Consider the following 13,668-nt stretch of genomic DNA (forward strand, 5'->3'; position numbering starts at 1 on the left):
TATGCAATGTATTATTTGTTGAAACTGTACTTTCGATTTGATTTGAAACTGTCTCATTGCTATATGTTTATCAATAAAACTTTGAAAAGAAAAAAAAAAAGAACATCCATGCCTTTGGCAGGTTAACCCATGAGGAAGGCAGACTGACATAGGAAGCCAGAAGGCAAGGGCGGTCTGAAGGCAGGTGATGGTGGAGTTGCTAACATGTGAACACTTGGAGGGCAGACTCAAGCCAGTGAGACAAAGTTGGGGACATTTTTCACACAGAGCACACTCTCTTTGGCCCAACAGAGTAGGAAGACAGGCTGTTTGAGGACAGAGAAGAATAGTTTGGAAGCTTGTAAGGCCCGGGCATCACCTGACTGCTCAGAGGATTAAGGAAATAAAGTGAGCATGTCAATAAAAATGTGTTTATGGCTGGGAAGCTCTGTAGTAGTGCGTGTGTGTGCGTGTGTGTGTGTGTGTGTGTGTGTGTGTGGTTTTTTTTCCCCCCCTCAAGTAATCCAGGGCTGTGTAGCAATTTAGACAGGCCATTAAGGATGACTGCTCCTTCTCTATTTCTAATCTTGATTTATTTATTTATTTATTTTTGACTCACTTTCATGCAAACCTTCTGTGGGTCTAGAGCTTTAATGCAAGATAGCAACATAGAACTAAAAGCTCTAGACTCACATTAGCATTCCATGTAGGAAGAATGGATTATGTGTGTGTGTGTGTGTGTGTGTGTGTGTGTGTGTGTGTTGGAGGGTGGTGTGCGGTAAATGGAAAGCAGTATGTTTGCCCAGCTTGTTCCTTTTAAAAGAGCTTCCTGAAAGACTTGCTAAAGACTTCTTTATATTTCATTGGCCAGAGCTATGTCATATGGCCATCACTAGGATACTTAGATGTTTTGTAGCTCAGTGATGAAGACAGGAGAGTGGGATGAGTTTGAGAGATTTGCACAAAGTAAGATTGAGAGGGTTTGGTAATTGTCTGGGTGGTTGGGGAAAGAATGGGGGACAGTTTAGAAATACTCCCAGGTTTCTCACTAATTAAGAAGTTGACCAGGAGAGAAGGAGCTGATAGAGGTAATAGAGATTACTCAAAGTCACATAGAAAATTGGTGGGGGCCTTGCCAGATAGCTCAGTTGCTTAAAGCGCTGCTTGGTCAAATGCAGTCAGGAGCATAGGACAACAGCATGATTCCCAGCTCCAGAAGGTCCACCAGGCAGGCCCTTAAGGCAACCTGATGTAGCAAAAAAAATAAATAAATAAAATAAAGTAAATAATAATCCTCAAATTTAGGGCCGGGGAGATAGCTCAGTACCTGCCTGGCAAGCACAAGGTCCTGAGTTTGATCCCTGATACCACAAAACAAAAAATAAAAGCCCAGGTAAATGAAGCTCATGCTTGTAAGCATATACACCTATTAGGAAAGGGCTTAAATTAAAAAAAAAAAAACAAACAAACTTGGACTGGCCAAATAGCTCAGCAGATTAAAGCACCTGCTTAGGCAGACACAGGGAGTTTGATCCCCTGGCCTGCTGTGCTGGCCCCATCCCTGGGGCACGCTGAGACAGTGATTGAAGCCGTGGTGGTGCGCCTGTAATCCCAGCACTTGAGAGGCTATAAAACAGGAGGATCTCTACGAGTCCAATCTACACAGTGAGACCCTGTAGACCCTGTACTAAATACAAAAAGAAAGAAAAAAGAAAAAAAGAAAGAAGAAAGAAAGAAAGAAAGAAAGAAAGAAAGAAAGAAAAAAAGAAAGAAAGAAAGAAAGAAAAAAAATTGGTGGGATTTGAACCCACAAACTGGGGTTTAAATCCAATCTCCTGAGCCACTATTTCTTGCATTACCCCCTATCTCCTCTAGACCCCAGAATTACAGGTTACTGATCGTTTTGAACCCACTTATTTCTTATCTCTTCTCCAGCTACCTGCATGGGAGTGCAGGGATAACATTAATATGGTGGTGGGATCTTGTTTCTGGAGGGCCCAGTGTGATGACAGCCACCATTAGCACTGCCCCTATTCCCCCGATGCCAGGGGACTAGGGAAGGCCTTCACTGAATATTGGCTTCTCCCATAACTAGAATTTTCTCTAACCCTTGCTTTATGCCTGGCTGATACATAGTATTAGTTTTGTTCTGGTTTTATAACAAATTATCACAAATTTACTGGCTTAACATAACCTTATTCTCTTACAGTTCTAGAGGTAAGAAGTATAAACTCACAGTGGTAATAGGACTATGTTCTACTAGCTTTCATTGACAATGGAGATCATCCATTGTCTTCCCTTCTTCATTTCTAGAGCCCACCTGCATTCCTTGGCACCGGGTCTCTCCATGCCACTCTAACCTTTTGCTTTCATCATCACTTCTCATACTAGTAGCTCTGATTCTCCTTCGTCTTCTTATAAGGCTCCTATGATCACACTGGGCCCCTTTGGATAACACAGGATAATCGCTCCATCTCAAAATCTTTAGACGAGTCATTTAACCATTTAAGGTAATGCCATAGTATGCATAAATGATTTATAAAGTCAAACCCAAAATTAATAAGTTTAAACCTAATTGCTAATGTAGTATTAAGAGGTAGAGATTTGGGGAGGTGATTAGGTTTTGAGGGATTCACCCTCAGTAAGAGGATTATTATCCATTAGAAGAGGCCAGTGAGAGCTTGTTAATCCTATCATGTGAAGACACTATCTATGAAGTAGAGATCAAATCATCATCAGACACTGGATTTGTTGGCAGTTTGATCTTCAATTTTCAATTCTATAGAACTCTGAGCAATAAATTTCTGTTGCTTATAATCACTCAATCTGAAATTTTTTATTATATCAACCCAAATGGATTAATTGTAGAATATTCATATACGTAAGAATTAGATTGTCAACACTTCTGGGGGGCATTATTTAATTGACCACATTTCAACAGCTTCACTGTCCTCCTCCTCTGCCTCCTTCTCTATCTTTTCTCTCCCCTCCTCTCTCTTTCTCTCTCTATTTAAAAAAAATATTCTTGAGACAAGTGTTGCTTTGCAATTCAGGCTGGCCTTGAACTCACTGTAGATATCCCACATCAGCCTCCTGAATGTTGGGATTATATGCATGCACCATTATGCTTGGCTTGACATTTTTGGGCCTGACCTTATGCTCATAAATAAGGCCTAGTTCTTGACTTTGATGGACTTAGAATGTAGTGAAGAAAGTATATAAGTAAGTAGCAAATTACAGGGTGTAATAGGATTTTGGAACCTGAAGGGATGGTATACACCCTGGCCTTGAGCCGCTAGGGAAGCAGCTCCAGAGGACAGGCACTCATTTGTATTCTCTCCCCGCCCCGCCAGATAAATAATAAATGATAGCACATATCTATATAGTTATTCCTATCTTCCAGGTAGTATTTTAAGCAGTTAACACATATTAAAGACTGTGATGTTTTCAATACAGAATAAAAGATATTGCCATCATTCCTATTTTGTAAATGTGTGCAGTAGTTCGGAATCTCTAAGTAAATAGAATGAATAGGAGATAAATAGATAGATAGATAGATAGATAGATAGATAGATAGATAGATAGATAGACTGACAGATAGAATTTACCAGAGATTTGTTACGGAGGTTGGCTCACATGCTTCTGGGGCTAAGAAGTTCCACAACAGGCCGTCTGAAAGCCAGATAACCAGAGGGGCCAACTCTCTCTCAAGTTGAGCCAGAAAGTCAGAACCTGGGGGCAGCTGGTACCAGTTCTGGAGTCGGTAGGCTGGGAGCATAGAGTAATGATGTGGAAGGGAGATGAGTGTTACAACTCTAGGAAAGAACAGAAAGAACAAATTTACTTTCCTTCTGCCTTGTTGTTCTATTTGGGCCCTCAACCAGTGGGATGGTGGCCATCTACACTGGGTCAGGTGATCTAGGGTGATCTTCCTTACTTAGCCACAGACTCAAATATCAGTCTCTTCCCAAAATACCATCGCAGACATACCAACAAATAATGCATTGGCAATGTGCTGGCTCTTTCATGGTAGCAAATACCTGAGACACTCAACTTGAGAAGAGAAAAAGATCATTTTGACTCACAGTTTTAGAGTCCCAGTGTATACTCCATAACTCTATTGCTTTTACCTGTGGCAAGCAAGTACATCATACCAGGAGTTCATCCCAGGACAAATCACTTGTGGTATGGCCAGGAAGTGAAAGTGAGGAGTTGAAGAGCCTGGGGTTGTGCTATCCTCTTCAAGGGCATACTCCTAGTGACCTGAAGACCTCCCATGAGGCCTTACCACTCTTCCAGGAACACTCCCCTGAGAACCAAGCTGCGAAAACATTGGGTCACATTTAAGATTCAGACCACATCAATCAGTAACCTAATCAAAGTTTTTCTGTACCTTGTAAGAAACTTGGTGATCTGGTCCTTGCTCCATTGTTATCTCAGCACCATTCCCTACCCCACTGCTGGGTCACTGAGCTCCCTTCCACTTCTCCCCTTTCCCATGCTGTTCCTAACTGCCAAAGGTGGGACACACTGTCCTCTGCCTCTCAGAGATCAGCTTAGATGTCACAGTCTCAATAGGGTATTCCTACTCTCAGCCATGTAAGTCCCTTTATTAACTGTTAGAGAAGCCTATACTTGAACCTGATAGCACTCACTTCACACTTCAGCTGTATGTAGCTGTCTTTTTTAAAAAAATTTAGTACAGTGTCTACAGGGTCTCACTATGTAGATCAGACTTGTAGTGATCCCCCTGTGTTCAGCCTCTGAAGAGCTGGCATTACAGGTGTGTGCCACCATGCCCATTCTCTTTAGTTGTCTTTTGTTCCTTTCATGTATTTTAGTGCTAAATAATAGGTGGCCAATAAATATTTTCTGACCTGGTGAAAAATATAAAGGGAAGATGAGTGGTTAAGAGTAAATTCATATTTTGACCATCAGGCACCATCTGGTCCAAAATTGCCCTTTAGCTTCTGGGAAACCAAGATCTAAAGAGGGGGCAGTGACTTGCTCGGGGTCACACAGCAACTGAGGGTCAGAGTTGAGGACAATGTTATCATTCCCAGTGTGATACTTTGTTCCTCATGCAGTGCTTGCCTATCCAAGAGCCTTCAAGATAGGGCTTATTCCTAAACACTTCTAGTGTACTTTACTTATCACATGTTTAACTACACCTGATCCTGCTCAGGTTAGAACTGACTGTTTTTTACCTGGTTCCACCCAAACTTCTTGTAGTTTTTTTCTTGCTCTGGCAGGCACTGTATCTGATTCTGCTTTCCCCTGGAATTGTGGTACAGGAAAGCAGAAGGGTCTGGTAGTATTGAAGAATCCTTAACCCAGCCCAAGCATTCCAGCTCAATTCCAGAGAGTGGATCCTGAGATGAACAAGTGGGATTAGCCAGGCAGATGGTGCCTGTGAGTTGGTGTGTACTTTGTGTGAGTAGCATTTTTAAGAGAAGAACTCTCATGGTTGTAGAATGAGATGATTGCTACTCACAGTGCATCAGGTGGAGTTTGGACAGCCTAAAGCCCCCTTTTCTCTCAAGGATTCAAATGAGAGAAAGACTTCCAAAGATTTTCCATAATTAACTAATGACAAGGCTGACTGTGTGACACATGGAGGAGGCCTTTATATGTGGTCTAATTGGGTTTGTTTCCTACCTTGAGACAGAACTCTGTACTTTTGTGTCTAGAGCCAAGAGGAGTATGGCTTTGGGGTAACAATCTTGTCATAAGTATTTGTTTATGAACAGAGAGGCTTCACTTCCCTGTTGGTCTTAAGAAATCTGCCTTCAGTCTCTGTCCTGTTTCTCTGCCTTCCCATTTCACTGCTGCCACCTTAGTTCCTTAGCTTCTGTCTCGTTGCCCTCAAGAGATGTTCTTGTGACTCTTCCCTGGTGCCCCTGTTTAATTCCCAGAAAGAAGTGGAATGGCCAAGTCACTGTTGTGACCAAGTACCCAAGTAAATGGAGTCTCTGATATTGCTGAGGATAACTCCAGCAAGTTACCGTAGTTTAAAGAGGCTTACATGTCAAAAGGCCAGGTGAGAGTCCAGCAGCTTATTTCCACATGTATCTTTATTATTTTTCCTTCTTAAGGAGACTTCAAGTTTCTTGATTCTTTACATCTAGGGCATGCATCAAATACATCCCTCTCTGCCAAAGGGCCTAGCTTAAGCTCTTTTCTGTGAACTCTTTCTGGCCACTTTCTATATTACTTTTTTTTTCTTTCCATTTTATGTATTTGGTACAGGGTCTCACTGTGCAGCTCGGACTTGTAGTTATCCTCCTGTTTTCAGTCTCCCCAGCACTGGGGTTATAGGCATGTGCTACCACGCCTGGACTGTCATGGGTTCAGCAAGCCCCCCCCCCCCAGTGCAGCATGTGGGGCTGGGGATTGAACCCTGGTCTCCAAGCTTGCCAAAACAGGTGCTTAGTCTGTTGAGCTATCTTACTAGCCCTGTATTACTCTTGAGTGTGTGCCAAAACTTTGAAATATTTTATTTCTAGTCCTCCCTTCTCTGATCAGGAATCTCAGAGGCATTAAATTATTTGCCTAGGGAGCCAAATCCAGAACTGTATCCAGGGCTTGTCCTCTTTCCACCAGGCCACAGCCTCCTTTCTTACTGGTTCCAGAGTGCACTTTGAGTGTTGAGTACCTATCATCTTGGTTTTTGTAAACTGTGGATCATTTCTAATGTATTATCTATTATTTTTCTATTCTCTTTTAAAAAAGACAAACCTAATCTCTCTGAGCTGCTTTTTGTACAAAAGGGAGGTGATGCCCTTCGTGAGCCTTATACATGTGTATTGTGCCTAGCACAGCAGACGTAATACATGTTGGTACTTTCTCTAGAAACAACTTCTTACACCTCAAGTACTTTGCTGGAAATCCTCTGAAGTAATTGCACAGTATACTGGTGGGCCCTCTGAGTTCATTTTGCATTTGAACCACTAGCAGATTAAGCTAAATTTGCACAGGAAAGACTTCTGGGAATTAACCTGGGGTTGGGCAATTTTAAACCAGTTTTCATCCCACCACAGAAACAAGAGACTGGAGAAATCCTATTCCTTTCATTGCAGGAACACTTTTATGTTCTCAGGTTTATTTTAATCTTAAGTGCTGATTATGCATCATTCTTTCCTGTTAACGGACACTTCTGTAAGCGATCTTCACAGAGAAAAATCCGATTCTTACATAAATACTGTACTAAGAGAAATTGTCTTATTATCTAATATGCCCAAAAGCTAATCAGATAAAGGCATGGTACGAGTCATTTTTGGAAAATGATAAAACTTGATTTTACCTCATGGAAAATTTTATCTTCTTTTATTATTCTCTTCAGGTAGCACAAAGGCAGTGAAGGGTATAAAGATATTGTACTGCTGTGTTCTGTGAACTCTTGTTAAGGCTGTGGATGAGATCAAGGCAGGATGGCCTCACATTTAGATTTTAATGGCTTCTATTTAGAAAATACACTCATTGTTAATTCTAACTTGTCAGGTATGAGTTTTGAATTCACAGATGAAAGTAAAAAAAGAGTTTAAAAAATAATTCAGTTAAAACTTGCCACTGTGTATTTTTATGTGTATGTCTGTTAAGGAACAAATGCATACTGCCTATAGGAAGGGTGAAGCAATTTCAAGAACTGAAAGTTTCCTGAATTAGCTATGGCAAAAAGCAGTGTGTGACATGTTTTGTATTTTGGCAAGCTTAAGGTACCTCCCAGGTATGAATACCTCACAAAACTTTGGCAGTGTCAAACGTGCTTTAAAATGTTGTTCTTGGGGCTGGAGATTTAGCTCAGTGGCACATCTGCCTCACAAGCCTGAGGTTCTGAGTTTGATTCCTGGTATGCATCAATGTTCTTTAGGTGTAAATGTTATTTACAAATGAATAAGTGATTGATCTTGGTCAAAGAAATTTAAACAGAAGTCAAGTGGATAGAAATTTAGGTCTGTAATCATCTGGTCAGTGCTTGATCTTAGGCAATAAAAGTAAGTTTTGATGCTGGTAGTGATGTGGAATGGTTGTAGATACAGGAACATTTTTATACTCTTCCCATCACTTTGACAGGAATAACACTAAGTAAATGCCATCACCCTTCTGTGAAATGCAATTTTTTGTCTAATCAAAATATAATGTAACTAGGACCATAAAGAATTTGATAATCTCTGCATTATTGTGATTTGTTACATCTTGTCTATAAACTCCTACAGAAATTATATATGTTTGCCTGGAGATTCAAGGCAAAAGGCTTACATTTGCAACAAGGTGAATTTTATATTTGATGTTAGGCAGTTAGGCATTGTGTTGATGTTGCAAAATATTGGCAAGACAGTATATGCATAATGATGTCCTTTTATGGATATTTTTAAGATCTTTAAAGATCTATAGGTATCTGTAAAATTTTTAGGACAGATCTGTTGAAAGCTAGAGAGTGAACTATATAAAATACAGTGATACTACCAACTTCTAATATTCCAAATAATCTATTTATTTAAAACACGGTAAAACAATCCTTTAAGGAGCATGGATGGTGATGAGTAATAAATGTCATAGGTTTGGCAGCAACATTTGTGGGTCCTACAAACGTGGTTGTAAAACTGTTGTCTCAGGGTAAGTATATGTTCAAATGTTGGCTTTTCTTTAGAAAAGACAGAGGCCTGTCTTTAAGATAAAAATAAAAGAAGTAACTGGGAATTCAATTGTGTGAGGTTCAGGCTGATACAGAAGTTTAATATTTAGCTTGGTTAATTAAGTTCCATACTTTGCCTGAATTTAATTATTCTAACCAATGCAGTAATTTAATGTCATAATAAAAAGGGGTTAATGAGAAATGGAAGAGAATCTAACTGTTCGTTCATCTGGCTCAGTAGGAGCATCTCTTTTTGAAGTATCAATTTATGGATGGTGATGTTTTATAGGGTATTGTGAATTTTCAATTAGCAAGAAAATGAAAGACATACAGTAGATCATCAATGAGTGATCTTATTAAGAAATCACTAAAAAGCCAATTCTGTAAAGTTCAGGGCACATTTTAATGTAGCTTCATAATAAGGTAGGCAGTTTTCTTCTTCTTAGGTTGAGCTTAAATCATGTGAACACGTTTATGTTTAGAGTTTACCTACAAACTCCTACAGAAGTTATATGTTTGGCTGGAGATTCAAGGCAAAAAGCTTACACTTGCAACAAGGTGAATTTTTTATTGGATGTTAGGCAATTGTTAAGACATTGTGTTGATGTTGCAGAATATTGGCAAGACAGTATATGCGTAATGATGTCCTTCTATGGATATTTTCAAGATCTATTTGAAGATCTATAAGTATTTGTGAAATTTTCAGGACAGATATGTTGAGGTCTAGAGAATGAACTATATTACACACTATGTGAATATGTCTATGTTTAGAGTTTCTGTTCAAAAGTAAGAAAGTAAAATATTTGCTACTTCTAAACAAAAATGAGTGTGACAATAAAAAGGTGACCTTGTGTAGTTGTCACTTCCCTTGTACATATTCTGCTACCTTAATGCTGGGCAAGTTCTCCAATCTCAATGCGGAGGAGTTCAGTAGAGTCAGACTCAGTTTCAAATTTCAGTTGGAGATTTGCCGATATTTCAGGTTACTAAATCTCACTGGGGAAAGAAAGTGTTCCAAGGGAAGTAACAACCGGGATGAAGGAAAGGAGAAGAGAAAGAAGGACAGAAAAAGAAATATACATGTACATACATAGGATAGCTTCAGTAACTGTGCTGCTGATTCTTACTGGTCTATTGAGAGGAGAAGTTAATGCTTACATTTTTTTCTTAGTTTTGATTTTTTGACCAGTTTTGTATGCTTATACCCGACGCCCTGAACAACTACTCTGAAGACAACAATATGCAATATAACAACTTCTGGTGAAATTCTATCATTTTGTTTCGTGAAGCTCTGTATCATTTCTAGTGGCTTTTGTTTCCCTACTTGTTATTCTCTTTAAAAATTCACCGATCCTTGGTCCTGTCATCTGTGAAGTGAGGATAATGCTGCCTGCTCCTCTCACACTGCTGAGAGGATCAAGGGAGAGAATGTGTAGAGGACAACACACAGCCCGATGATACGTAACGGATGCTCTGCAAAGGGGGCTTGTTCTCTGGACAAGTCAGAAGTGTGCTTATAAATGAGTAATGCACACTAACTGTTTCTCATGCCACACGGAGGAACAAGTGCTCTGGCGTATCAACCAGCGCAGGGCTTCTTATACTTTCAATCACCAGTGATTCACCTGGGGGTATCTGGCTAAATATAGATTGCATTTAGCCCAAGAGTCTGCATTTCTAACATGCTCTCAGATGATGCTGATACTGCCAATTGGAGACCACACTTTTAGTAGCATGGAACTAGGGCAATGGCTTCTGAATCCTGAGTTGACTTTGAGAGATTGGGATAAGTTGCAAAACAGGATTTTATTCTACATTTTTAAAAAATATTCCTTTACCTGGTTTAATGATAAAAATATTGGGAAAATCTGAGGATGCTACAGAAAAAAAAGTCTGAATGAACACATTTAAAAATTTGGGAAGCTCAAATTCATTCTACACACTTTCATTTATTGTCTGGACAGATAAAGTACAAATAATTCAAACACAACAAGGTTATATAAAAAAAAAACATTTACAATACTTCCCCTCAGAAATCATCTAAACTAGCAAGATTAACATGAAGTCATTCATTTACAACTAAAGAATACACTGCCTGGTCCTAAGTTTTTTTTTTCCCTTTTTTCCCCCAGATTGAACACATTATAGAGAAGAGATTTTGGCATGCCTTTCCCACTAATGCTTAGCAAATGCAACAAAACTTTGCCAGCAAACTGCGTTCATTCATAGCCGGTGATGTAAAAAGGTTTCCCTGAATGTTGAATGAGTGTTCTCTAAACTGAAATCTGGTGGTTTTTTTTTCCCCAAAACTGAAAAAGAGGAAAAAAAATTTAAAGGAGGAGTCTATGATGCAGCCTTGGTTTTCATGATCTGTCTACCACTACGACAACTACTACAAAGTTTGCCTCTTCAGTGTGAACATAACAGTTCTGTCTACATGCACTTAGTGGGTTCAGCATGGGAAAAAATGCACAAAATAAGCACAAGTTATAAATAACCATAACGTTTTATTACCATTAAGACTAAACTTGTATTGAAAAGATTTTATATAACAAGACAAGAAAAGCAATAGCAAATTTAACTATCAACTAGATTATGCATAGCGAGTAACTGTTTCTATTACCCAGGGAAGAGCATGAACTCTTGTATTTTTTTGTTTTGTTTTTGTTTTAAATATATAACCATTACAAAGCACAAACATACTAAAATGATCAGTGCACTGGACGTGGGAGAGTGCTCCCGCAGTCATTTTGTTCCCTTAGCTCTGTTTTGTTTTTCCCAATCTGAATTACATTAAAATAAAGACCCAGTTGCTTTTATTTTTCTACTGTGCAGTAAGAAAAAATATTCACAACAAACATGACAATATATCAAACAATAGTTCTACACAAGTTACCTTGATACCTCTTTAACTGTCACTTAAATATCATAAGAAAACATTTTAAGACATATACAAACAAAACTAGCCAAGTGTTACAACTTATAATAAATTAACCCAAAGAAAAAATAACTTTATATATATATATTTATATTATATATACACATACACACACAACAGAATGACACAATAATATGCTTCTTCCCATAGTTTAAGTAAACAAATAAGTAGTCTAGCCAATCTAGCTATATTTGATCTCGGCCATAGGCATCATCACATCGGCGATTAAATAAATAAGTGTTTCAAGCAACATAAACAGTGTTTCAAATGTACCAACACAGCCCAGTTCTATCAGCATGGGCTACAAAGTGAATTTGAAAATTGCTTAATGAATTTAAAGCAAATGTATCATTTCTTTTCCTCTCCTAAACACATTACATTTAACTATGATACTAAGATATGTAAATAATTTTGTAGCACCTACTGCTCAAACTAAGGAAGTTTTAGATTAAAAGGAAAATTAATCTTTTTAATTTTTGTTCTGCTGACATCCCAGACTGATGACTTAAAGGAAAACTGTCTTTCAACTCATCTCCTTGCTTTTGGGTTTTGACTGTGGGGAACTGTGGTACCCTGGGTAGAACAAACACTCCTTTCCCCTAGTAATTAATATTTTTTATTATTATTACATGCTATGAAAAGATATGAAGATCATCTGTTTATAGCCCATCCTTCAAAAAACAGTCTACGAATCCAGTTTAAAACACACATCTTGATCTCTAAAAAGTTACCAGTGCAGTATGAACGCGACAAAGTTGTCAATTTCCCCTAAATTAGCCAGTCAAAATATTTTTTTCTCAAATCCAGATTCTCTTGTAAAAATTCTTTATATTTTATAAAAATAGATTTTTCTTGAAACCCATTTTCAGCAAAGAGACCACCTCTTTGGCAACAATGTTAATGTTATTAAATTGTTAATGTCATCAGGTATCCCCCTCGCCCCCGTCCCCTAACAGAAGACTGTTTTAGTTCACATGATATAAAAGAAAAAAGGAAAAATAAAAAAATTTGCAAAAGTTTTTCTCATTTTTGCAATTTTTATTGTTCCTCTTTAATTTATGTGGGGGTTTTTACCAATCTGATTGGATCAACATTTTGAAAAAAAAGAAAAATCTTTTTTTCTTTCTTTGAATCCCATTACTTTGTAAAAATTGCTTTATTATTTTTATTTTTTTTTTTTGTTTTTTGTTTTTCTTCTTCAAATGAGCGAATGGTCATCTTAAAAAGACCCACCTTCAAGGAAGGTAGTAAAGTTAGCTGGCTGGGTAAAAATCCCTGCACATCGCTATCTATGTATATTATATTCAACAACGACAGCTATGAAAGAACATTCAATGCATCAAAGGTATTTTTTTGTTTTTTTTTTTTTCTTTTTTTTCTAAGCATTATAAAATCCTTTCCTGGTACACCTCAGGATAATCCAATATTTTAATACTTAGGCAACACTGGCTTATAAAGTCCATGGTTGAATATAAGCCTTGAAAAGTTTGTTTCTCTTTCTTTGTGTATGTGTGTGTGTGCGCATGTGTGTTTTGTTCGTATATATTTATATATATATTTTAATAAGTAAGGATGGGAAATTCAGGACTTGTGGGCTTTGTTGGTTTTAAAGGAAACTTGCAACACTCTGTCTCCCAGGCGATACCCGTTGAGGCTGGCAATGGCCATGGCTGCCTCGTCATAGTTGGTCATGGTGACAAAGCCAAATCCCTTGCACTTGTTGGTGTTGAAGTCACGGATGACCTTGACGTTGTTCACTGCGCCAAAGGGGCCGAAGAGCTGCCAGAGGACACTCTCATCAGAATCAGGGGACAGATTGTAGACGAAGATACACCAGCCTGTTCCTGTGTGGCCAGGGATGTTCATTCCCACAAGGCTCGTCATCCCATCAATGGTGATTGGGGAGAACCTGGGAGGACAAGCAGAAGGGGGGACTGGTCCAGACATCAGTCTGACCAGGGATAACACACAGATGCACAGACACAGACATAGGGCAAAGGGCCGAGTGAGTGTTTGCAGGAGTCTTCAGGGTTTAAAAACTAAAATGCAAAAAATAACATCTGTGGTATTTCTTCTGATGGAAATGGCTAGAGAGCTAAGGCATATATGTGCCAAA

General features: G+C 38.6%; 1 protein-coding gene across 12 annotated transcripts in view; it reads right to left on the bottom strand.

Moving 5' to 3' along the window:
* Positions 1-10,528: 10,528 nt before the first annotated feature.
* Elavl4 (ELAV like RNA binding protein 4) overlaps positions 10,529-13,668 on the bottom strand; it is a 90,439-nt gene continuing 87,299 nt past the window's right edge. For 6 of the 12 annotated variants that reach the window (XM_004639148.3, XM_004639143.2, XM_004639147.2 and 3 more), the window contains one exon: positions 10,529-13,461. In XM_004639148.3, coding sequence (XP_004639205.1) covers positions 13,134-13,461 — 328 coding nt within the window. In that variant the 3' untranslated portion in view covers positions 10,529-13,133. Of the gene's footprint in view, positions 13,504-13,668 lie in introns of all 12 variants that reach the window. The other 6 variants (XM_023724203.1, XM_023724202.1, XM_023724205.1 and 3 more) reach the window with 4 other exon arrangements.

Source organism: Octodon degus, unplaced genomic scaffold (assembly GCF_000260255.1).
Source record: "Octodon degus isolate 3935 unplaced genomic scaffold, OctDeg1.0 scaffold00107, whole genome shotgun sequence".
NCBI lineage: Eukaryota > Metazoa > Chordata > Mammalia > Rodentia > Octodontidae > Octodon > Octodon degus.